The following is a 25,052-nucleotide window of genomic DNA, read 5'->3' as shown; positions in this document are numbered from 1 at the left end:
CCTTCCCTGTAGCCTGACGGACGTTCTAAGTCCAGGCACCAGCCCTGTAGCTTCCCTGGTGGTATTTTGCTCCTCCACCCTGCCCCTGAGAATCCAGTGCCTACATCAGCATTTCCATGTCTACCTTTATCCTTATTTCCCATTTGATGGTTTTTCAACCATATAGAGCAGCAGTTTCAACCCGGGTGCAGCAGCACTGGAGTGTGAGCAGCATCGTAGCTGCAGGCACAGTGCGGCACAGCCTGATCAGGTGGAGGCCACGCTTGCCTGCGCACACTGGTGCGCCACATGCAACACCTGACTATTTAGCCAGGGGCACTGATCTCTTTCCCTTAGGTTGCCAAATAAAAGAATGACAACAGCCAACGCAGCAACAGTTGTCTGGTGTGAATGAATCAAAAGTATACCTTTTTTTGGTCAGATTGGCAAAAAATAAATATTTGGTGTGCTGCAGCATTTTAGTAGTTTGTCTGCTATGAGTTGAAAAAGGTTTAAAATTGCTGATATAATGTGTTGTTTTGTATGTTTGTAATCTTCTCTGCACATAATATTGTAATGTCACACATCCCTCTGGAACATGCCTTTTCACCCACTTTCTGTGAGACTCACATTATAATGTGTAGGTTTAGTTCATATTTTTAAAACTTACTTGATTCCATTATATGAATATTCTTATTTTAATGCAGTTGCAGTTCCTTTCTTTCAGAGAGTTAAGGTATTTCTAATTTTTGGCTGTTACACAATGTTGCTATATATTCTTGTTACTTCCTTGGAAAAATGTGCAAGAGTTGTTCCAGATGCCTACGTAGGAGCAAGTGCAGTAGCGGTTCATAGGCAGGAGTGGCCGCAACCTGATTAGGCTGTGCCACACTGTGCCTGGAGCTGTGATGCCACCTCACACTCCAGCAGCAGTGCTGAGAGCTTGTTCCACACCCTCCCCAGCTCTAGGTGCTGTCGGACCTCGTTTCTACCCCTGTATCCGGTCTGCATTGCAGCCTCACGGGGGTTCGCTTTCCTGTGCGCATGAGCATCTTTGCTGTGTTGGTTAGCCATTGGTGTTTCCCCTTCTGTGAGGTGCCTGTTCAAGGTGTTTCCTCCTTTTTATTTGGCTGTTTCTTTCTGTTACTGATTTGTAGAAATGCCATATAAATTCTGTGAACATTATAGGTCTTTAATCCAACTGGAATTAATTTTAGGTGAATGTTGGGAGGTAAGGATAAATTTTTTCATGATTTATCTTTTTTCATTGTTTTATTTTCAACATTCCTGGCATTTTATTTTTGTTTTGTTAATTTTTTTTTGCATCTAAATACAACCATACATCTGGACTTGTACTTTACAGTAAGTTCATTGCTTTAATTTAATTTAAAAACTATTTTTTATGATCTATAATTATAGTATAATATAAAAATATGTTATGGTACAATAGTTAAGGGATAATTATAAGGCATATTATCAAAGTATAATAAATTACATATATTTAAATGGTAAACTTTGGTTAAAAGTTCTGATGTATGTTTACATCTATGAATTCATCACCATGATCCAAAAAATCCAAGCATACCTATCACCCCAAAGTTTCCTTGTGCCTCATTCTCCTCCCTTCCCATTTCCAGGAAACCACTGACCTGCTTTCTATCATTGTAGATTTGTTTGCATTTTATGGGATTCATAGGAATTGAATACAGAATACATAGTGGATTCTCTCACTTAACATAATTACTTTGAATCTTATGCATAGTGTTGCATAGATCAGTAGTTAATTTCTCGATATCACAATTTATTCAACTATTCTATCGAAAGACTTTGGGTAGTCTCCAGTTCTGACAAATACAAATAAAGCCTGTGTGAATATTCATGACAGTCTTTGTGTAGACATATGCTTTAATTTCTTTCAGATAAATAGTTGGGACTAGAATGGCTGAATCATGTGATATGTGTATATTTAATTTTTTACTAATATAAAAGGTTAAATTTTATATTAACTGTTTCCAAAGTGGCTTCACCTTTTCACATTCCCACCAGCAGAATTCCAGGTGCTCCGCATCTTTGTCAACACTTAGTATTAGTTTAGATTTAGACATTCTAGCTGTGTGGTATTGATGATGTTGAGGATCTTTTCATGTGCTTATCTGCCATCTGTATATCTTCTTTGGAAAAATGTCTTCTCAAACCTTTTACCCATTTAAAAAACCAGTTTCTTATCTTTTTTTAATTATTATTATTAGTTAAGGTATTACAAATGTGTCCTCATCCCCCCCATTAACCCCCAACCTCCCCCCACACACACACAAACTCATGCTCCCATCCCCCCGTTGTCCATGTCCATTGGTTTGGCTTATATACATGTATACAAGTCCTTCTGTTGATCTCTTCCCCTTACCCCCGCCCTCCCCTACTTTCCTTCTGGGGATTGATAGCCTGATCGCTGTTTCTCAGTCTTTGGGTCTGTCCCTTTTCATCAGTCTATGTTGTTCTCTATAATCCACAAATGAGTGAGATCATGTGGTATTTATCTTTCTCTGACTGGCTTATTTCACTTAGCATAATGCTCTCCAGTTCCATCCATGCTGTTGCAAAAGGCAAGAGTTCCTTTTTTTTTTTTTTTTTACCGCAGCATAGTATTCCATTGTGTAGATGTACCACAGTTTTCTAATCCACTCATCTGCTGATGGGCACTTAGGCTGTTTCCAAATCTTAGCTATGGTGAATTGCGCTGCTATGAACATAGGGGTGCATATATCCTTTCTAATTGGCGTTTCTGGTTTCTTGGAATATATTCCTAGTAGTGGGATCACTGGGTCAAATGGGAGTTCCATTTTTAGTCTTTTGAGGTAGCTCCATACTGTTCTCCACAGTGGCTGCACCAGTCTGCATTCCCACCAGCAGTGCAGAAGGGTTCCTTTTTCTCCACATCCTCTCCAACACTTGTTGTTTGTTGATTTGTTGATGATAGCCATTCTGACAGGTGTGAGATGATAACGCATTGTCGTTTTGATTTGCATCTCTCGTATAATTAGTGACTTTGAGCAGGTTTTCATATGTCTTTCGGCCTTCTGTATGTCCTCTTTCGAAAAGTGTCTATCTAGGTCCGTTGCCCATTTTTTTATTGGATTGTTTATCTTCCTTTTGTTAAGTTTCATGAGATCCCTGTAAATGTTGGAAATTAAACCCTTATCGGTGGTATCATTGGTAAATATGTTCTCCCATGTAGTGGGTCTTCTTGTTGTTTTTTTGATGGTTTCCTTTGCTGTGCAAAAGCTTTTTATTTTGATGTAGTCCCATTTGTTTATTTTCTCTTTAGTTTCCATTGCCCTAGGAGCATTATCAGAGAAGAAATTTCTTCGGCATATGTTTGCAATTTCGCTGCCTGTGGATTCTTCTAGTATTTTTATGGTTTCCCGTCTTACGTTTAAGTCTTTTATCCATTTTGATTTTATTTTTGTGTATGGTGTGAGTTGGTGATCTAGTTTCATCCTTTTGCATGTATCTGTCCAATTTTCCCAACACCATTTATTGAAAAGACTGTCTTGACTCCATTGTATGCTCTTGCCTCCTTTGTCGAATATTAATTGGGCATAGTGGTTTGGGTCGATTTCTGGGGTCTCTATTCTATTCCATTGATCTATATGTCTGTTCTTGTGCCAGTACCAAGCTGTTTTAAGAACAGTGGCTTTGTAATACAGTTTGATATCTGGTATTGAGATCCCACCTACTTTGTTCTTTCTCAGGATTGCTGCAGCTATTCGGGGTCTTTTTTTATTCCAGATGAATTTTTGGAACGTTCGTTCTAGATTTGTGAAATATGCCGTTGGTAATTTAATGGGGATTGCATTGAATCTATAAATTGCTTTGGGTAGTATAGACATTTTGATGATGTTGATTCTACCAATCCATGAACACGGTATATTCTTCCATCTGTTTATGTCTTCCTCTATCTCTTTTTTCAGTGTCCTGTAGTTTTCAGCATATAAGTCTTTTACCTCCTTAGTTAAGTTTATTCCTAGGTATTTTAATTTTTTTGGTGCAATGGTAAATGGGATTGCTTCTGTAGTTTCACTTTCTGTAAGTTCACTATTGGTGTAAAGAAATGCCATGGATTTCTTAGCATTAATTTTGTATCCTGCTACATTGCCGAATTCATTTATTAAGTCTAATAATTTTTTGATGGAGTCTTTAGGGTTCTGTATGTACAGTATCATGTCATCTGCAAATAAGGACAGTTTTACTTCTTCTTTTCCAATCTGGATGCATTTTATTTCTTCTTCGTGTCTGATCGCAATGGCTAGTACTTCCAGTACTATGTTGAACAGGAGTGGAGAGAGGGGGCATCCCTGTCTTGTTCCTGTTTTTAGGGGGAATGGTTTTAGTTTTTGCCTATTGATTATGATGTTGGCTGTGGGTTTGTCATATATGGCTTTTATTATGTTGAGGTATGATCCCTCAATTCCTATCTTGCTGAGAGTTTTTATCAAGAAAGGGTGTTGGATTTTGTCAAATGCTTTTTCCGCATCAATTGATATGACTATGTCGTTTTTTTCTCTCAATTTGTTTATGTGATGTATCACGTTTATTGATTTGCGGATATTGTACCATCCTTGCATCCCTGGGATAAATCCTACTTGGTCATGGTGTATGATCTTTTTGATGTACTGCTGGATCCGATTTGCTAGGATTTTGTTGAGGATTTTGGCATCTATGTTCATGAGGGATATTGGCCTATAATTCTCTTTCATTGTATTGTCTTTATCTGGTTTTGGGATTAGGGTGATGTTGGCTTCATAGAATGAGCTGGGAAGTGCTCCTTCCCCTTGGATCTTTTGACATAGTCTGAGGAGTATAGGTTTTAGGTCTTCCTTGAATGTTTGGTAAAACTCCCCTGTGAAGCCATCTGGCCCCGGGCTTTTGTTTGCTGGAAGCTTTTTGATTACTGCTTCGATTTCCTCCATAGTTATTGGCCTATTGAGATTTTTAGATTCTTCCTGGTTAAGTTTTGGAAGGTTGTATTTATCTAGGAATACGTCCATTTCCTCCAGGTTGTCTAGTGTGTTGGAGTAAAGTTGTTCATAGTATTTTCTAACAATCCTTTGTATTTCTATGGGGTCTGTTGTTATTTCTCCTCTTTCATTTCTGATTTTGTTTATTTGGGTCCTCTCTCTTTGTTTCTTGGTGAGCCTGGCTAGAGGTGTATCAATCTTGTTTATCCTTTCAAAGAACCAGCTCTTGGTTTTGTTGATCTTTTGTATTGTTTTTTTGGTCTCTATGTCGTTTATCTCCGCTCTGATCTTTGTTATTTCCTTCCTTCTGCTTACAGTGGGCTTTTTTTGTTGCTCTCTTTCTAATTCTTCGAGTTGTAGAGTTAGGTCATTTATTCTCATTGTTTGTTTCTTGCAGTAGGCTTGTAGAGCTATGAACTTCCCTCTCAAGACTGCTTTTGCTGTGTCCCATAGGTTTTGGATTGTTGTGTTTTCATTGTCATCTGTTGCCATGATGTTTTTTATTTCTTCTTTGATCTCACTGGTGACCCAGTCGTTGTTTAATAGCATGCTATTTAGTCTCCATGTGTTTGATTTTTTTGGATTGTTTTTGTTGTAGTTGATTTCCAGTTTTATGCCTTTGTGGTCTGAGAAGATACTTGATATGATTTCAATTTTCTTGAATTTGAAGAGACTTTGTCTGTGACCCAATATATGGTCTATCTTTGAAGATGACAAATGTGCACCTGAGGAGAATGTATATTCTGTGGCTTTGGGGTGAAATGTTCTGAAGATGTCAATTAATTCCATCTGATCCAGTGAGTCATTTAGGATTGATGTTTCTTTGCTGAGTTTCTGTTTAGAGGATTTGTCCAGTGGAGATAATGGGGTGTTAAGGTCCCCTACTATGATTGTATTGCTGTCAATCTCTCCCTTGATCTTCTCCAGAAGATTTCTTACGTATTTGGGTGCTCCTATATTGGGTGCATATATATTTACCAGAGTTATTTCTTCTTGTTGGACTGCTCCCTTTAGTATTATGTAGTGGCCTTCTTGATCTCTTTTTATGTCCTTCACTTTGAGATCCAATTTGTCAGATATAAGTATTGCTACCCCGGCTTTTTTTTCACTTCCATTGGCCTGAAAAACCTTTTTCCATCCCTTCACCATCAGTCTGTGTGCGTCTTTTTTTCTGAGGTGGGTTTCCTGTAGACAGCAGATATATGGGTCATGTTTTCTTATCCACTCATTTACCCTATGCCTTTTGACTGGGGAATTTAATCCATTTACATTTAAAGTTATTATTGATAGAAACTTGTTAGTTGCCATTTTTGTTCTTTACCGCTGCGTTCCTTCTTTGTTTCCTGTATTTTTCTATTTACAGCAGACCCTTTAGCATTTCTTGCATTGCTGGTTTGGTTGTAATAAACTCCCGTAGACCGTTTTTGTCTGTGAAGCTCCTGATTTGACCCTCAATTTTGATTGATAGCCTCGCTGGGTATAGTATTCTTGGATTCAGACCCTTCCTTTGCATGACTTTGTATATTTCATTCCATTCCCTTCTTGCCTGATGTGTTTCTGTTGAGAAATCGGTCGCTAGTCTGATGGGGGATCCTTTGTAGGTAACTTTCTGTCTCTCTCTGGCTGCTTTTAAGATTCTTGCTTTGTCGTTGGTGTTTGCCAATTTAATTATTATGTGCCTCGGTGTCGGTCTTTTCAGGTTCATTTTGTTTGGGACTCTGTGAGCTTCTTTGATTTGTGTGAGTTTTTTCCTCCCTATACCAGGGAAATTTTCTGTTACTATTTTTTCAAACAGGTTTTCTATTCCTTGCTCAGTTTCCTCTCCTTCTGGCACCCCTATTATTCGGATGTTGTTTCGTTTAGCATTGTCCCAGAGTTCTCTTAGGCTCTCTTCCTGCTTTTTATTTTTTTTTCTAGAAGCTGTTCTGTTTGGGTATTTTTTTCTACCTTGTCTTCTAGCTCGCTGATGCGGTCCTCTGCTTCTTCTAGTCTACTGTTGATGCTTTCTATTGAGTTCTTTATGGCAGTGATGTCGTTTTTCATTTCTTCTTGGTTTCTCTTCATTTCCTCTTGGTTCTTCTTCATTTCCTCTTGGTTCCTACACATATTGTTGAATTGGTCTTCCATTCTTTTCATCCACCTTATGGCCACTACTCTGAATTCTTTCTCTGACAGGTTGCTTGCCCCCATTGCCTCCATTTCGTTTACTTCCTTTTCTGATGATACCTGTTTTTCTTTCATATTTGGGTTGGTTCTTTGTTTCACCATGATTTCTCTTCTCAAGGTGTTTGGTTATGTAGTTCTCTCTCTGCTGCGCTGATTCAAAGGCACAAAATACAACACAACAAGGCACAACGTACAAGGCACCGAACTAAATGCATTCACGATATTAATAACCCCAAATAAAGGTGACCCCCCCAAGCGAAGATAATTAGGGGATAAAGAAGAAAAAAGAGAAAAAGATTAAAGAGAAAAATAAAAAACAAAAAGGAGTGCCGAAATGAAATTGGGAAAAGGGAGAGAAAAAAAAACAAAAAGACCAAAAAACCCCCCAAAAAACAACAACAACAAAAAAAAATTAAGAGAATGAAATAGAGGTGGGGAAGAGGCTATATGTATGGGGAGAATGAGGGATTGGAAATTAGATATATACGTAGGGTGAAATTTAGACAGTGGGTAGAAAGAAGGAATAGGTAAAATCCAAAGCAGGAATAGGGTAAGAGAAACAGGACAACAAAAGGGGAAAAGTGAGGAAGAGAGTTTTGGCTTAAGGGTAAATGTGAGATAGAGAGAAATGATGCTAAAGGAACGATGAAAATAGAGTGTAGAACACTAATCCCAAAATAAAATAAAGAAAAAAAAATAATACTAAAAAATAAAATGACACTTGAAAAAATGGTAAAAGGATAGCAATAATACTGGTTAAAAAAATGTAGTAATTAAAAAGGTAAAATCAGGTGATGAAAAAAATAAAAAATAAAAATAAAATAAAATAGGTTCTTGATGAAATGGTGAAAAAAGAATTTAAAAAAAAATATATAAAAATATTCGGAAGTGAAGGTGCTTCAGATCTTCCACTCTTCTTTTTGGCACGCCTCAGTCCTGCCAGGCATTCAGGGGAGTGTTGAACTTCCCTGCGATACACTGTCCCTCCGTGCAGTAAACCACAGACCTGATTTTAAGGCGGTTGTATTTGTTTACCAGACTGCCTCTATTTGTGATCGCAAAAGAGACAGTTCGTGGCTCTGCCTCTGGGTGGCAGTGTGTCTGGATTGACCTCCGAGGCTATAAGTCCTCTCTATCAGTAGGGTTTTGTTTTTTTGTTGTTGTTTTTTTCCTCTATGGTATTTGGAACTGATTCCGGAAAGACCACTGCCCAGAGCTGGTTCCTTGCCACTGTCTGCTGTTTCCCAGGCTCCCCAAAAAGAACTTTCCCCTACAGGCTCTGCGAATGACCCCAACTGGGGAATCCCATGAACTGGGTTTAATAATCAAATGCACGGATCAAAGGGGAACTGTAACAAGAGCCTGATAGTTGTGCGAATTCGCAAGCCTCTACCTTCCAGGTCTGCGCACAGTCTCCGCGTGTAGTTTCCGCGCGCCCACTCGCCCCTGGCACCAAGCAGCCAGCAGATTGGCAAAGTCCAAGGCTGCTCCTTTACATCCAGTCCAGCTATGGGCTCATTTTTCGCATTCCCTTCTGCCAGCAGCCCTGTGGGGCCCCTTTCCCACTCGCGGGTCACGCTGGTCCCAACGGCTGCGGACTCTGTGGGGCGCAGGTTCCGCCCCGCGTGCGCAAGTTCGGTCCTCCCTCCAACCCGAACTGCAAACCGCACCTTTAGGGATGTCCAACCTTTCCGTGAGAAGAAGCAGTGCTCGTCTGAGTTCAGGCAGTCACGCTGCTTGAAATCTCTTGTTTCCAGGTTAGTAGCTGGTCTCTGGATGCCGGCAACAGCTACCCAAGATGGCGCAGTCTCCGCTGCTGAGCTGGCGCACCACAAGAGGCTTCAGCCGCAGTCTCCAACTGTCCTTTTTTTTTTTCCTGGGGGTTCTCGGTCTTTCCTAGCTGCAGACAGTCTCTCAGCTGAAAATCCTCTGCCTATTCGGGCTGAATGTTACCCGTTTCAGCTGCTCACCCTTATCTGCTCCAGGACAAGGCACAGGACACGTCTGCTTATACCTCCGCCATTTTCCCTCCTCTCCAGTTTCTTATCTTTTTATTATTGAGTTTTGAAAGCTCTTCCTATATTCATTATAGAAATCCATGATCAGATATTTGATTTGCAAATATTTTCTGAAATGTGGCTTGCATTTCATTCTCTTAGTAGTCTTTCAAAGAGCAATTCTTACTTTTGAAATGCAAGTGTCAATTTTCTCTCTCATGAGTCTCACTTTTGGTGGCATATTTAAACAATATTTGCGTAAAGGTCAAAAAGATTTCATATGTATTTTTTTATTTTTAAAAGTTTAATGATTTTTATTTTACATTTAGGTCTATTATCTATTTTGAATAAATTTTTATACTAGTATTTAAGCCTTTTTTTGGGGGGGGGGGGCTACAAATATCCATTTTTCAGCACCATTTATTGGGAGGACAACCCTTTATTTTTTGAATTGCCTATGCCCTTTGTGGTAAATCAGTTCACCATGTGTGTATGGGTCTATATCTGGACTCTTTTTTCCCACTCTGCTCTTTGTATATCTTGATGCCAATACCACATAGTCTTGATTATTGTGGTGTTATAATAAGGCTAAAGCTTAGTACCAATCCTCCAACATTTTTTTTAATTTGCTTTCATTATTAGAGATTTTATTCATTTCAATGTGGATTTAGAGTTAGCCTGGTAATTTTCACACAAAAAAAGTCTACTGGGATTTTGATTGGGATGGAGTTTAATCTACATCAATTTGTGGAGAATTTACATGTAAATAATACTGTGCCATCCAATACATAAACAGAGTATATTACTTTACTTTTATGATACTTATTAATTTTTGTTAGCATTGTTTTATAGTTTTTGTACACAGGTCTTATGCATCTTACCTCTCTGTTTTGATGCAATTTAAATTATTTTTAAATTTCAATTTTCAGTGGTTTGTTGATAGTGCATAGAAATACAATTAATTTATGTATAATGATTTTGTATCTGGTAAACTTAGAAAATTTACTTCTTAGTCCTAGCAGCTTTTTCATTTTCTTTCTTTCTTTTTTTTTTTTTTTACTGTATAGGAATTCCTACATAGATGATCTTGTTATTTGTGAATAAGTATAGTTTTCTTTTCATTCAGTATATCTTTTAACTTCTTTTTCTTGCCTCATTGCATGGCAAGAACATTCAGTGCAATGAATGAATTTAAGTGATCAGAGTGACATCCTTTCCTTGCTCCTGATCTTATGAGGAATGCTTTCCTCCTAAATGTAAGTTTTATAGCTGCCCTTTATCAGCTTCACAAAATTCTCTCCTAGACCTTGTTGGATGAGAGTTATTTTAGTCTTTTAATTTAGTGAGCTGCATTGACTTTTTTTCTTGCTAAACCAGTCTTGCATTTCTGTTAATACAATGCACAGACCTTATTCAGATTTCATCAGCTTTACCTTCACTCTTGTGTGTGTGTCTGTGTGTGTGGTTTTCTGAAAATTTTTCCATGTATATTCATATAAGTACGACTAGATTCAAAGATACAGAATTCGATCAAAATGATCTCTTGTGCTACCCTTTTATGGCCACAGCCAATTCCCTGTCTTCTCCCATTCCTCTGGCAAACACTAATCTGTTCTCTGTCTCTATGCATTTGTCATTTCAAGAATGTTATATAAAAGAAATCATACCATATGTTACCTTTTGGGATTGCCTTTTTTTTTGTTCAGCATAACTCTCTTTAGATTCATCCAAATTGTTGCATGTATCAACATTTCCTGGTTTTTATTGCTGAGTAGTATTCCATGGTATGAATGTACCAGTTTGTTAAACCTTTCACCCACTGAAGGACATTTGGGTTTTTTACAGTTATAAAATCCGTGTACAGGTTTTTATGTGGACATAAGGTTATCATTTCTGGGGTAGATGCCAACAGTGCAACTGCTAGGTCACATGGTAGTGGCATATTCAGTCCTGTAGAAAAAGTGCCGTGCCCATTTCTAGAATGGCTATTCCATTTTACATTCCTATTAGCAAATGTTTGAGTGATCCATTTTCTTTGCATTCTTGCAAGCACTTCGTGTTAGCACTATTTTTTATTTTGAATATTCTGACAGTTTCAAGCAATATCTGTTTGGTTGGTAAGATTGAGGTGTTTAGTGCAAGCAGTTCCAGGTAGACATGAGTTTTGGTGGGATACTGTCAACCCAGTACACTGGGGCATAAGGTAACTGTATGTGTAGTTTTATAAGAAACTAGAGGCCCAGTGCACAAAAATTTGTGCACTTGGGGGGAAGGGGGGGTCCCTCAGCCTGGCCTCTGCCCTTTTGCAGTCTGGGACCCCTTGGGAGATAACGCCCTGCTGGCTTAGGCCTGCTCCCGGGTGGCAGAGGGCAGGCCCAATCCCTAGGTGCAGCCTCTGGTCGGACTCAGAGCAGGGCCGATTGGGGAGTTGGGGCACCTTCCCCTGTCACGAACAGAGCAGGGCGGATAGGGAGGTTGTGGCCCCGCCCCCTGTCATACACAGAGCCGCAGGGCGATCAGGGGGTCTGGGCGCTGCCCCCTGTCACGCTGATCCTGGTGCCAGGAGGCATATTACCCTTTTACTACATAGAATAGAAGCCTGGTGCATGGGTGGGGCTGGCTGGTTTGCCCTGAAGGGTGTCCTTGATCAGGGTGGGGGTCCCCACTGGGGTGCCTGGCCAGCCTGGGTGAGGGGATGATGGCGGTTTGCAGCTGGTCACACACCATTCAGGGTGGGGGTCCCCACTGGGGTGCCTGGCCAGCCTGGGTGAGGGGCTGAGGGCTGTTTTCAGGCTGGCGGGTGACTGAAGCTCCCAACCGCTCCTTGTTTCTTTCTTTTTTTTTTATTCTGGGCCAGCTTTAGCTCTGAGGCTTGGCTCCAGCTCTGAGGCCTCCGCTGCTGAAAGTAGGTATCTGGTTTGTTTTGATTCTATAATCGAAACTCTATCAACTCCAGCTCTGAGATCCCGGCTCACAGCTTCTATATTTGTTACAATGTTCAAACTGCAGGCTCAGAGGCTGGCAGTGGCAGGCGGGGAACATTGGAGTCCTCCATCACTGAAGCAAGCAAGCCTCATGTTAGTTTCAAGCTGCCTGGCTGCCGGCTGCCATCTTGGCTGGAAGTTAATTTGCATATCTCGCTGATTAGCCAATGGAAAGGGTAGCGGTTGTATGCCAATTACCATGTTTCTCTTTTATTAGATAAGGATGTCTAGGCACACACACACACACACACACACACACACACACTATGAAATGTATTATAGGAATTTGTTTTCATTATTATGGAGTCATAGGAAGACCTAAGAGAGTTGATGGTGTGGTTTCAGTCCAAAGGCCAGCAGGCGTGACACCCAGGAAGATGTGTTTTAGTTTGAGTGCAAAAACAGGAAAAACAAAGCATCCTCCTCCTCCTGTGTGCCAGCGTGAAGACAGGCTAGGGCAGTGGTCGGCAAACTCCTTAGTCAACAGAGCCAAATATCAACAGTACAACGATTGAAATTTCTTTTGAGAGCCCAATTTTTTAAACTTAAGCTATATAGGTAGGTACATTGTTATTAACTTAATTAGTGTACTCCTAAGCTGGCCTTTGCTAAAATAATAATAAAGCCACCAACACAAAATAATTACAATTCTTAAATTGATGACAAAAATACCTGTAGGATTTGCAGCTGGTTAGAAAAATACAGGTAACTTTATGCTTCGAGTAGGTACTTTTGTCACCCGCGCGATTTGTGGACGCGACTAGCACTAACCACTGCACATAAGACTGCTGACTGACTGGCTCACTCAACTTGTGCATCTCCCGTCGTCCCCATCGTCCCCCGTCGCCCGCCCGACCGACCTACACCCTCCACTTCTTCTAACGCCACTTCTTCAAAATAGACTTGCCCAGGCTGAAAACCAGCTTCTGCGCATGGGCCACGAAGTTTCAATTGCAGTGTACATGCGCGCCCGCACGTGGTATTTTGTGGAAGAGCCACACTCAAGGGGCCAAAGAGCCGCATGTGGCTCACGAGCCATGGTTTGCCGACCCCTGGGCTAGAGGAATTCCCTTTTATTTGGAAGAGGGTCAACCTTTTGTTGTATTCAGGCCCCAACTGATTGGATGAGGCTACTCATAAGGGAGGGCAATCGGCTATATATATATGCTCAAGTCACCCAAAAACACCCTCACAGAAACACCCAGGATAATGTTTGACTAAACACTGGTGGACAGCTAAGTTGATACATAAAATTAATTATACGTTAGTATTGCTTTTATATTGTCTTAAAATCATGGACATGGCATATTATGAAAAATTTCCAGTTTCTAAGGACTAATTCTGATTAACATTGAAAACATCCACCTTTTACATTTGTGAACCAAGTCTTAAAATTCTTTAAATTGTTTAAAAGCAGTGACAGCACAAGCATTCCTCTGTGAGCCAGTGTCGAAGGCTATTCACTTAACTCACAGCTGTTCTTTTATACTACCTCCAGCAGCTGCAGAAGGAAACATTTTCTTAATGAGCCACTAGGCATTGGTTTTTCTCTTTGTATTGAAAAGTTTTGAGTTCATGTACAATTATTGATGTACTTTTATTGATCTCAATAATCAATCAGCCCAAGAGCAGCTGTAGATTTTTCAAGAGTTTATGAGTTGATTTTCTTCTACATCATGGAATTTTTTTGATTCACTGAAAATCATTATTTTGCTAAATTTTATTTTTATTTATGCTTTTATTCAGGAACTTCTTGATTTTTCATCAACTTCAGGTAGACAGAACTATAGTTTAAAACTATGTTAAAGTTCAGGGTTATCCAAAGTGGACATTGGAATTCCAAATCACTTTTAGCTAAAATGTGCCATATTACTAGCTAAGCACAAAAATTATGATGAATATTCTTATTAGACAAATGGTTAGAATTGGTTCCCATAAGGGCAACATTAACAATATTTAACTCAGTCACCATATTTAATACAGAAGACTCTCAACACAAGAAACATTCAAACCTGTAGAGAATTTTCTTAATGGATTGAGAAAATGCACTGTCTTTTTCTATTAGAATGCTAGAAAAGGCACTACATAAATCTATTACTGAAAAATATCAGCAGTCCAAGGAATGGCTGATAAAATATGTGGATTTGGAACACAGGGTGTCTTGGAATAACTATCTTATGTATAGCACTGAGATCCGGTACAAATCTCCATCCTTTCTATTTGGTTTCTTTACTGGAAGGACAGGAGAATTACAGGGGCTTGTACATGGAATTATAAGTCCCCTTTTTAACTAATCCTATCTGATAAAGCCCTAATATGCAAATCGACTGAACGGCAGAATGACCGGTTGCTATGATGCGCACTGACCACCAGGGGGCAGATGCTCAACGCAGGAGCTGCCCCCTGGTGGTCAGTGTGCTCCCACAGGGGGAGCGCGGCTCAGCCAGAAGCAGGGCTCACGACTGGCGAGTGCAGCAGCGGTGGCGGGAGCATTAAGTACCCCTCGAATGTTATGCAGTGGGCCTCTGGTCTTGTATAATGGGCTTAATTCCAGCTAGTGCATCAGGTCTTAAAGGATATTGGCGAATATTAGGTAGGCGCAAAGTATTATCAATAGTTATTTTAATAGGAGTGGCTGAATTGATCTTGACAATATCTGTACTGGAAAGGATCCAAAGTTGCATTGGAACATACTGCAACAAACGTTCAGTTTTAAGATCACTTTCCTCTTGTGGAAGTTCCTTTAATAATTTCCCCAATTGTTTCAGTATCTGATTGATCTGGTCCTGAATACTAGTAGATTTCACCTTTCTCGGAAAAGGATATGTGGGCATCATGGGTTTTAAGAAAATCTTTTTCTATCCACTGAATTGGGACTGATTTGACCAGTAAAAATGTATGTTGCCCCATAACATTCGCTGATTGAAAGGAGACAGGTCCTGATTTTAAAAGGCATTGGTTGTTTATATACCCCTACCATGTGCACAGAAGCCTTGAGGGAGAGGGAAACTTAGCTGGCTACGGTTAAGAATAGATAATGTAGCCCCAGTATCTCCAAGGGCCTTAGTAACTTGCCCTTCCATGATAATTTCAGTTTCTCCTAAAGTATTAGTAAATAGTGGAAATACCCTCTCATAGTCCTTAGAGCAGCCCTATGTTTTATTGCTTCTGTTCTTTTATTCTTTGTAAATTCCATTTCACTTTTCTACAATCCTCCTTATGGTGACCTGGCTTTTTATAGTAAAAAGACTCTTCTCTGCCCTAGTCTTAGAAACCTCTGATTGCTTAATTGTTGGAGCTTTAAGTTCATAAAGTTGGCAGTTTTATATTTTTCTTTCTTTTGAATAGTTTGATAGTTGACCAGCCAGAATAGCCAGTTCTGATGGTTGTCTGCCAGGTCATGTTTTTTGTTCAAAGTTACAAGCTCTTTATCTAGTCCTTCCAAAAATGCCAAATTTAATAAGAGATTATTTTGATGATTCTTAAAACTGTGTGGAGACAGAACTGAGAATTGTTTGAAAGTTTTTCAAAATGTTTAAAGAAATCAAGCACCAATTCATCAGGCTTTCTTTTATATTGCTGGATCTTGGTCCACTCCATTTTCCAGGCAAGAATCTCAGGTATGGCTTGGTAAAGCTGGTGAGCTAATTACCTGCATTTTTTCCTGGTCTGTCTCTCTCCGTTTTTCAAAAAAAATCCTCTACAGGAATATGCCAGCAAACCTGATTCAACTATCCTATTGCCTTGTTCTCAGAAACCAGTAAGTGTATTAATTGGAATAGGTCAGAATAGCCATAATCATATGTTCTAACAGTTAAATCAAATGCCTTTACAAACTTGTTGGGGTCCTGAAGAGGGTCAGAGAAATCTTTGGTTAGATTTCTTAATTTTGTGCTAGTCCAAGGAATATATACAATCACTGGTTTCCCTCTACCTGAGACAAGCTGCTAAAGTTCCTGAATTATCTTTCTCTGAATTTTTATTATCATTTTTCCTTAGGTCAGTAGGGAGTGGTAGTAGAGGGGAGAGAGAAGGAGAAGGGAGAAGGGGGGTGGAGGGCAAGTCTGTACAAGGAAACTCAGAGAATAAAGGGTATAGTGGAGGAGCTGTAGAAAGGGAGGAATGGGGTCTTGGCATTTACTGGCTTTGGAAGCCTTCTTTAGTTCAGAGACAGTCCCTTAAACTTTTCTCATTAACTTCCTGTAGGAAAGATATTTTAGCAGAGCCTTTCCTAAAAGTTTCTAATTTCCAATCAAGATAAGCTTCCCATCCGTTCAATTTTACAGCCGGCTTTTTCTAATTGAGCATGCAGAAAAATCAGTTTGGAGGTCTCAAAAATCTCCCACTTTGGCCGTTTCAAGCTGATACCATTTTTAGTTAAATTTCCCCATTTCTGTAGATACTTGCAAGTTGAGATTCCATATGAATTATACATGTACTCTGAGCGAGTATTAATGGGGGGCTGAGATTCTTGGGATTCATGGACCTTAGAGGCACAACTTCCCATTTTAATTTTATTCTTTCTTTGGATATCTGCAGTCTGAACGAATTTTCTAGGAAGGTTATGTAGTGGGTCGAAGTGTGCTGCTTATAACTTGAGCTCTTCTAGGCCAAACATGTCAAACTCAAAGGCTAACACGGGCCAAATAACCAAGGCTTAAGTTTATGTGGGCCACAAAAAAACAAAAGCTTCAATTTTCATAGAAACGTAGGTTTATTTCAATAGAGACATGCTGCTGAAATAAATGAGTAATCATTAACATAAAATAATAGAACATTTTAATAAAAATTAATATTTTTCTTGAACATTAACTTAGTAGACACTGAATAACCTCACAAATTAATAAGTATAATACAAATAAACCTATTTTTCATGTTCTCTGAAAGTGAAATATTTCCTGTTGCGCACACCAAACAAGTCAGTACAAGACAAATGACGTGGCAATCGGCTGCTAAAATATTCGCTGTTAGTATTAGTGGAGAGAAATGGTGTGCCTGCAAGTAAGGCGCGTAAGGGAAATGAATGCAACACGATTATAGTAATCAGTCATTAGCAAACATTGTAGTTTGTTAATAATTATGTATAACAGGATATTGTAAATATTAAGTTACGAATTTTTTATTAAAACGTTTCTTACATATTATATTGGCTGGGCTGCAAAAATATTCGCTGTGGGCTGCGAGTTTGACATGCTTGCTCTAGGCTCTCACTCCTTGAGTTGCATTCAACCCTCTTACGTGCCTCAGTTTGTCTCCCCAGTTGTTTAATACAGCTGTGAGGACTCAGAGCACTAGGTAAACCACCTTTATATGTGCATCCCTGTAGAAGACAATTGTTTAATTACAGTTGAGTTGGAATTTTCCTATTGGGCTTCTGCAGGTTGTGAGGAATGTCCTCTGACACCTCCACAAAGATTTTTAGTCTCCTAAGAACACCCAAGGTTCTGGCTGGAGGGAGGGCATGTCCTCATCTTCACAGCCCGAGTGCAGGGTCTCATCAACAAAAGTCTTTGCTCAGACTGCAATGGAATAATGCCAACTGAAAAGCCAAAATCAAAGCCAGCCACCCTTCTCAACTCCTATCTTTTAGCGCCACCTTGAGGATTTTCTAAGAACATTTCAAATAAAGTCTGTTCCTCTACCACAAGCAAGAAGGTCCTGGATCAGAGAGATAACTCATCCAAGTTCACCCAATGTGGCTGGGAGACAGCGGGCGCAATGGGCCCCTTGCTGGATCCTATCACCGGGTCCGGATCCACTGGGGGTCCTGGGTGAGCTTCATTGGAATCCTGCCAACTACTCTAAGTAAATGTCAATGTAAGAAACATCCAAACCTATAAAGATTTTTGTGAGTTTATTTGTGCCAAACTGATGGCAATTGCCAGGAAGCAAAGTCTCACCAGATTGAGAAAATGCTCCAGAAAATGGCAGTTTTGCACCTTATTTTGCACATTACAATCAAAAGAAGAGGCATAAGGGGGTTATATGAAATCCATCCATGATAGATTAGGGAGGTGGGAGAAAGCAAAAAAGGGGAGAACCTCTGGGGTTGGATAAAAAGTAAAATAATAGACAATACTTCTTCATATAGGTGGGGGCAGGATAGTTAACAGTCAGCAATTTTAACTCAATAACAATGAGGGGATTTTTTATTTCCGCAGAGTAGCGCCTGTGCTTTGAGGGGTCCAGAAAAAGGAAATTACTTTCACATTCCAAAGATATGTTATCATAGATGCAAAAAAACAACAGGCTTAATGAAGGTGAAAATTGACCTTTGTCAGGAAAGATTTCTAGCCTAGGACATGACTACTCATCATGAACTGCTTTTAGTTAAAAAGTTTTAATTTTGGACCATCCTTTGTGAGTTTGAAAGGCCACCATGCAGGCCTCCCCTGAGCTTGTCAGATTTAGTATGTGGCACCTTTTCATGTACAAGACACACAAATGTGCTTCCTTTCCCAGTGAAAGGCCCTGCTGTAATGACGTGCTGTGTACCACTGGCTTTAGGGTTTATGTCATCGAGAGTACAAGTGTTGGGGTCCAACCCCAACAGGTCCAGTGGTCCCCAAAGGTGTGGACAGAGTCGGCGAAGAATGAAGGACACAGAGGCAGCGTTCAGTTGATCAGCAGCTTAGCCAGGATCTCTAGCCAAGTTCTGGTCAGGATCTCCAGCCAGGTTCTGTGTCCATGTTCTCTTGCTAGGTTCTCCAGGTTCTCCAGCTAGGTTCTGTAGCCATGTCCCCTCGCTAGATTCTCCAGCCAGGTTCTGTCCAGGTTCTCCAGCCAGGTTCAGTCACCAGGTTCTAGTCAGGTTCTCTTGCCATGTTCTATCCAGGTTCTGTAGCCAGGTTCTGTCTTTAGGATCTTCAGCCAGGTTCTCTTGCTAGGTTCTGTCTATAGGTTCTGTTGCCAGTTTCTGTCCAGGATCTTTTGCCATGTTCTGTCTCTAGGTTCTGTCTCTGGGTTCTGTGTCTAGGTTCTGTTGTCTTGTTACATCTGTATTTATACCAGTTGATTCCAATCCTATCAATCTCTATTCCAAAGGTTAGGGCGTTTCTTATCTCCATTCCAGGGAGTAAAGATTACGTAGCTTAAGTGTGATTGTTCGTAGTTAAAGTGATTAACTACTGGCCTGGCACTTAGTTAAGGGGTTTTATTCCCTCCCTAACTTCAGGGAAAAATCCCCACCTGGGGAAACAACCTTTCTCAGAGAGGTGACCTTGGTTAAAACACATAGCGCTAAGGGGAGCAAACATATTAAGAACAGTATGCCATATATGCCAGGTCCCTTGAAACAGCAAGGATGGACTGGCTCCCGGAAAATTCCCCCTTTTTTATTTTTTAAAAGCAGGCATTAAGAAGAAAAACCCCAAATGCTCTCTTGTATCCATTTTAAGAGTAGGATTGGCGCTTTGCGCTATTACCTGAGTCCTGATCTATCACCCCAGGGAGAGCTTGCCAATCCTGCACTTTCCCGGGGTGGAAAGGCTGCAGTGGGGTTAAGGATAAGGCTCCTTGGGCCTACCTCCTCCCATGCCTTTACATTTACCTTTCCTTCCTCAGAAAAGCATGGACATACTTCTTGTATAAAACGTTCTGACTGGGAGTAACCTTAATTCCTCTGCTAGCAAGCATATGTGTTAAAAGATCAATACAGAGTCTTATTTCTTTAGACTCAGTATGGCACATCTTCTTAATCTAAAGATCAATACAGAGCGTTGGTGGTATAGTGGTGAGCATAGCTGCCTTCTAAAGATCAATACAGAGTCTTCTTTCTTTGGACTCAGCCAGGTCCCTTGAAACAGCAAGGATGGACCTACTCCTGGCATATAAACAAGACAAGAAGAATGCAGTGGCTGCTTTTCTCTTCCCATCAATTCAGAGACAAGTAGACAGTTGTGCAGTACTGAAAGCTCAGCTGTCAGAATTCTAGAATTACAACAGAGTATTTATTGGAAACTGCTGCTCAGAGATATATACACCTTCCACAGGTTGTGAAATGTGGACAGCCTAGATTAACAAAATAAACTGACAATTCAGTGAGCTGCACTGGAGCACATTTGACCAATCATGGGGGGACCTCTTGATGGCCAGAAATAGATGCAAGACTGAAAGGATGTTCACTGTCACATCTGGATGCCCAGTGGAGTCAGCACTTGTGATTCTCGAGGCCATTTCACAGGAGATTCTAGATCTAGCTACATATCCATATGTATATACACACATGTGCGTGCATACACGCACATAACTAAATTTACTAAGAACTTGCTGAAAAGCAAATCTAGGGAGCTTGAAGTATTAGGAAGGGGTTTCACAGTAGCTATACTTGTTAGTATTGAAAGTTGGCATTTTAGACAAGATCGAATGAATCAATAATGTAAATCAGGGTTCAGGAAAGATTTTCCTCTAGCCTAAAGGGCCAGATAGTAAATAATTCAGCCTTTCCAACCTTTGCCTTCTTTGATGCAACTACTAAACTTTGCCGTTGTTGTGAAAGCTGCCATAGACACTACATGGAGAGTGTGGCTTTGGACCTTTATTTACAAAACATCTGGTGGACTAGTTTGCAACCCATGTTGTAGAAAGTTTATAAAACACATCTTATTTTGAGGAAAGACTCTGCTAGGTCTGAAAAAGCCTGGGATACTGAGTATAGTGTCATGGGTTGTTTTTTCATCAGCTTCAGGTGGGTAGAACCAGAGTAATAAAACAAGGCCTACAAATTAATGTCTCCCAGTAAAGAGCTATTGCAGGGGGTATTGTTCCTTTCACAACAATTTGCACAACACTAAGAAAAGCAGGTTGGCACTGATTGGGGTCACCAGGTGCCAGAATCCTTTAAGGGGTTGTAGACTGTTTCATTGTTGAGTCCCCACTTTCTGGCATAAAACCCAGCAAATACCCTCTAGAAAACACTTGGTGAGGATGGTGGCAACACCTCCTGGTTCATTTCCTGCAGGGATCCCGTGTACTGCCTCCCCGATGGGGCCTCCAGTTGGAAAGATTCCTTGTAATGACCCCATTCCTTTCCTGTAGGAAAAAATCACTAAAGAAATTTGTAGTAAGTCATATACTTTCAGTAAAAGCATATACAGGCTATGCCAAAAGTAGGTTTACAGTATTTCATATGGAAAACAATACAAAGATAATACGAGAAGAAACTCTGTGCTTCACCTCCTCACAACTGTAAACCTGCTTTTGCTCCAAGCTGTATTTGTGATACTGTTTATAGCAGTGATAAGGCCTGTGGGTTGGGAGGTAACTGTACTGGGGAAACGGATGGCGCTAATGGCAGCACTTCATAGGGCCGGAGCTGTCTCTCAGGCTGATCATTTAGAGCTGGCTCGTCTTGTGAGTTTTTGTGTGGTATCGGCACACACGCGAAGGTGTCACAGCGGGAGGGGGTAGCTCTCTAAAAGAAGTCTTTCTGTGAACTGAGGAATGACTGCTGGGTAAGTTTCACTGTCCACAAGGTACCGTGGTGATTATGACAGACTTTCTCTCCAGCAGAACCAAGGACAGAATTCCAGCCCAGTCTCTCCTGCCCAGCGGCCTTTTCTAGTCCGCAGTTCCTCAGACAATATGTGCTGTGTGGCCGCCCCCCTGAGATTTCCCCAAGCTCTTCTGTAGGAAGTCACTTCCCGCTGGAGGCTCCAAGATGCTTGAGAGCAAAAGCAGAAGATGGAGAGAGCGAAGGCACCATGGTCAGGAGGCTGCTGCTAAGTGGGACTTCAAGCATATTCTTTGGCCCATTTCAAGGTCAGCCAGTACACAAGGTGGAAGGAACAGACCAGAAGATGAATCCTGAGGGGGCTGACATGTTGACAGGGGCAGACTGCTCAGAATCTGGAGCAGTCACGTGTGAAAAATATACACGAGGACGCAGCACAAACTCAAGCCTGGCTCGCCTCCAGAAGCATCATGTATGCCCTGAATGTGGCAGAGGTTTCTGCCAGAGGTCAGACCTCCTCAAGCACCAGAGGATGCACACAGGGGAGAAGCCTTACAGTTGTGGGGAGTGTGGACGAAGCTTTGGCCGCAAGTCCTCCCTCACCATACACCAGAGGAAACACTCAGGGGAGAAACCGTACACGTGCAGGGAATGTGGGCGACACTTCAGGTATACGTCCTCGCTCACTAACCACCAGAGGATACACTCCGGAGAGAGACCCTTTGTCTGTCAGGAGTGTGGGCGAGGCTTTCGTCAGAAGATTGCCCTCGTCCTACACCAGAGGACACACTTGGAGGAGAAGCCCTTCGTATGTCCTGAGTGTGGGAGAGGCTTTTGCCAGAAGGCATCGCTCCTCCAACACCAGAGCTCACATTCTGGTGAGAGGCCCTTCTTGTGCCCAGAGTGTGGGCGTGGTTTCAGGCAGCAGTCCCTGCTCCTCATTCACCAGGTCACACACTCAGGGGAGAAGCCTTATGTCTGTGCTGACTGTGGGCACGGCTTTCGCCAGAATGCCACCCTCATCAGACACCAGAGGACACACACAGGGGAGAAGCCTTACCTGTGCTCCGAGTGCGGGCGCGGCTTTCGGCAGAAGGTTGCCCTCACAGGACACCAGAGGACTCACACCGGAGAGAAGCCTTATGTGTGCCCTGAGTGTGGGCGGGGCTTTGGACAGAAGGTCACCCTCATCAGACACCAGAGGACACACACAGGGGAGAAGCCTTACCTGTGCTCCGAGTGTGGCCGCACATTTGGCTTCAGGTCACTTCTCACTAGACACCAGAGGACACACTTAGGGGAGGATTCTGATGGGTATGGAGTGTGTGAGCAAAGACTTAGCCAGAAATCTGACCTCATCTCTGACCAAAGGACACACTCAGGAGAGAAGCCATGTGTGTGTGGGCAGTGTGGGCGGGGCTTTGGCTTCAAGTCAGCCCTCATCAGACACCAGCGGACCCACTCAGGAGAGAAGCCATATGTGTGCAGGGAGTGTGGGCGGGGCTTTAGCCAGAAGTCTCACCTCCACAGACATAAGAGAACCAAGTCTGGCCATCACTCCCTTCCACAAGAGCTGTTTTCCTGACCTTTCTTTCCCTTTTGCCCTCAGTGTGCAGGTGGTAGAAGTCACTAGGAAATGTTTCCCTTTTCTCCATTGCAGTGGAGAAAAGGTACTGCATTCTTTCAGTGATAAGAGAGCTGGTTTATGTTTTCCTTCCTGCACTAGGAATGTGTGCTAATTTGCCAGGGTTGCCATAATAATAATAATACCACAGACTTGGTGCCTTGAAGAACAGAAACTTATTTTCTGTTCAGTATTTGAGATTAGAAGTCCAAGATCAACATGTAAGCAGTTTGGTTCTACTGAAGCCTCTCTCTGCTTGCAAATGTGACTGCATTCTTGCTGTGTTCTCGTGTGGCCTTTTTTCCATGTGTGTGCTTTCCTGGGGTCTCTCTCTCTTATAGGGATCCAGCCATATTGGGTTAAGGACCTCTTAACATTTACCTTTTAAAGACCATGTCATCAAAAAAGTCACATAGTAGACCATCACTTCAACATATGAATTTGGCAGAATAATTCAGCCCTCTAGTCTCGCCACCCCCCCCCCCCCAACTCACATTTTTCCCACATACAAAATTCATTCACCCATTTTAAGAACTTGAAAAGTCTTAATGCTTTCCAACATCAATGGTATGTTCAGAATCTCACCAAAATTCACACGTGGGTGAGACTAGAGATGCGTTTCATCCTTAGGCAGAATTCCTCTTTAGCTGTGAACATGTAAACCAGACAAATTATCTGGTCCCAAAATACACTGGTGGGACAGGCTTAGAATTTACATTCCCATTCCAAAAGTGGAGAGAAGAAAGGATTGATGGTCCCAAGGACGTCTAAAACCTAGTAAGTTAGATTCTATTATGTTTAAGGCTCAAGGACTATCTTTGGTTGGGTCCTCGGCTCTCTGGTCCCACTTGGGTGGCATTGGCGGTGCCAGGCCTACTGAAACCATGGAAGAGACATACTGGCCCCCAGACTTTTACTCTCTGGGCCCACTGTGGAAGTAGCAGACCTGCTCATCTCTGTTTCACCTTCGGGGTCATTCCCCTTCTTGATGGGTAACACATGTTTGCAGTTGGGTAGATCTATTCTCCTACCTATAGAATGCCTTCAGTTTGTCCCATGTGCATCACGGTTAATCCAATCTGCCAGAGTTTCTGCTGAGATAGTTGACTGGTTCCAAACTTATATCTTTATGAAACAGTTGTCCAGCCACACTGGTGCTCTTTCCAGGACATCTTATTTTCTGTAATATGGATAGGCTAAGAGTTTCCCAAATCTTCAAGTTCTGGTTCCTTGTTGTTTAACTGTTCCTTCAGTTTATCCATCTACTCTTATAATAAGCAGCAAGAAGAAACCAGGCTGTACCTTCAACACCTTGTTCGGTAATCTCTGCTAAACTTATACCCTCTGGATGCCCAAAATTTATGAGGCCAGATACAAACTCCTACCATAAAAACATGTTCTGACCTTTCTTCCATTACCAGGAGTTGTGAAGATGGCAGAAACCACTAGGAAACATTCTGCTCTGCGGAAATGGAATGGAGGAAAAACAATGTTGCCTTTTTCCAGTGTTCATGAGAAAGTTTGCTTATGGTTTACTTTTCTAAGCAGCAGTCCTTCTATATATTGTATTTCCTTTTATTTTAATAAAATGTTTCTATACAAAGCTGCACGCCTGGAATGTGTACCTCATTTTATGAAGAACCTCAAAATATTCAACTTCTTGGGAGACATGGAGAGTCACTCTGTATTTCTTCTGGGCTCTGGTCCTATAAAGGGGAGAGCAATATTATAATGGCCTTCATCCACACCCCTTCCTAAGTCCTCCAACAGCCATAAGTTTCCCGAGCCACAGACTCTGCCTCCCCCAATAACAGAATGAAGGGTATCTATTAA

General features: G+C 41.4%; 1 protein-coding gene across 6 annotated transcripts in view; it reads left to right on the top strand.

Moving 5' to 3' along the window:
* The window catches only part of ZNF169 (zinc finger protein 169), a 62,681-nt gene extending 37,855 nt beyond the window's left edge, over window positions 1-24,826 (top strand). For 5 of the 6 annotated variants that reach the window (XM_059656436.1, XM_059656439.1, XM_059656434.1 and 2 more), the window contains one exon: window positions 21,652-24,826. In XM_059656436.1, the coding sequence (XP_059512419.1) occupies window positions 21,652-23,180 (1,529 nt within the window). In that variant the 3' untranslated portion in view covers window positions 23,181-24,826. The remainder of the gene's footprint in view (window positions 1-21,651) is intronic. The other variant, XM_059656438.1, reaches the window with a different exon arrangement.
* Window positions 24,827-25,052: the final 226 nt, after the last annotated feature.

Source organism: Myotis daubentonii, chromosome 11, assembly GCF_963259705.1.
Source record: "Myotis daubentonii chromosome 11, mMyoDau2.1, whole genome shotgun sequence".
Lineage (NCBI taxonomy): Eukaryota > Metazoa > Chordata > Mammalia > Chiroptera > Vespertilionidae > Myotis > Myotis daubentonii.
This window is presented reverse-complemented; position numbering and strand designations above follow the sequence as displayed.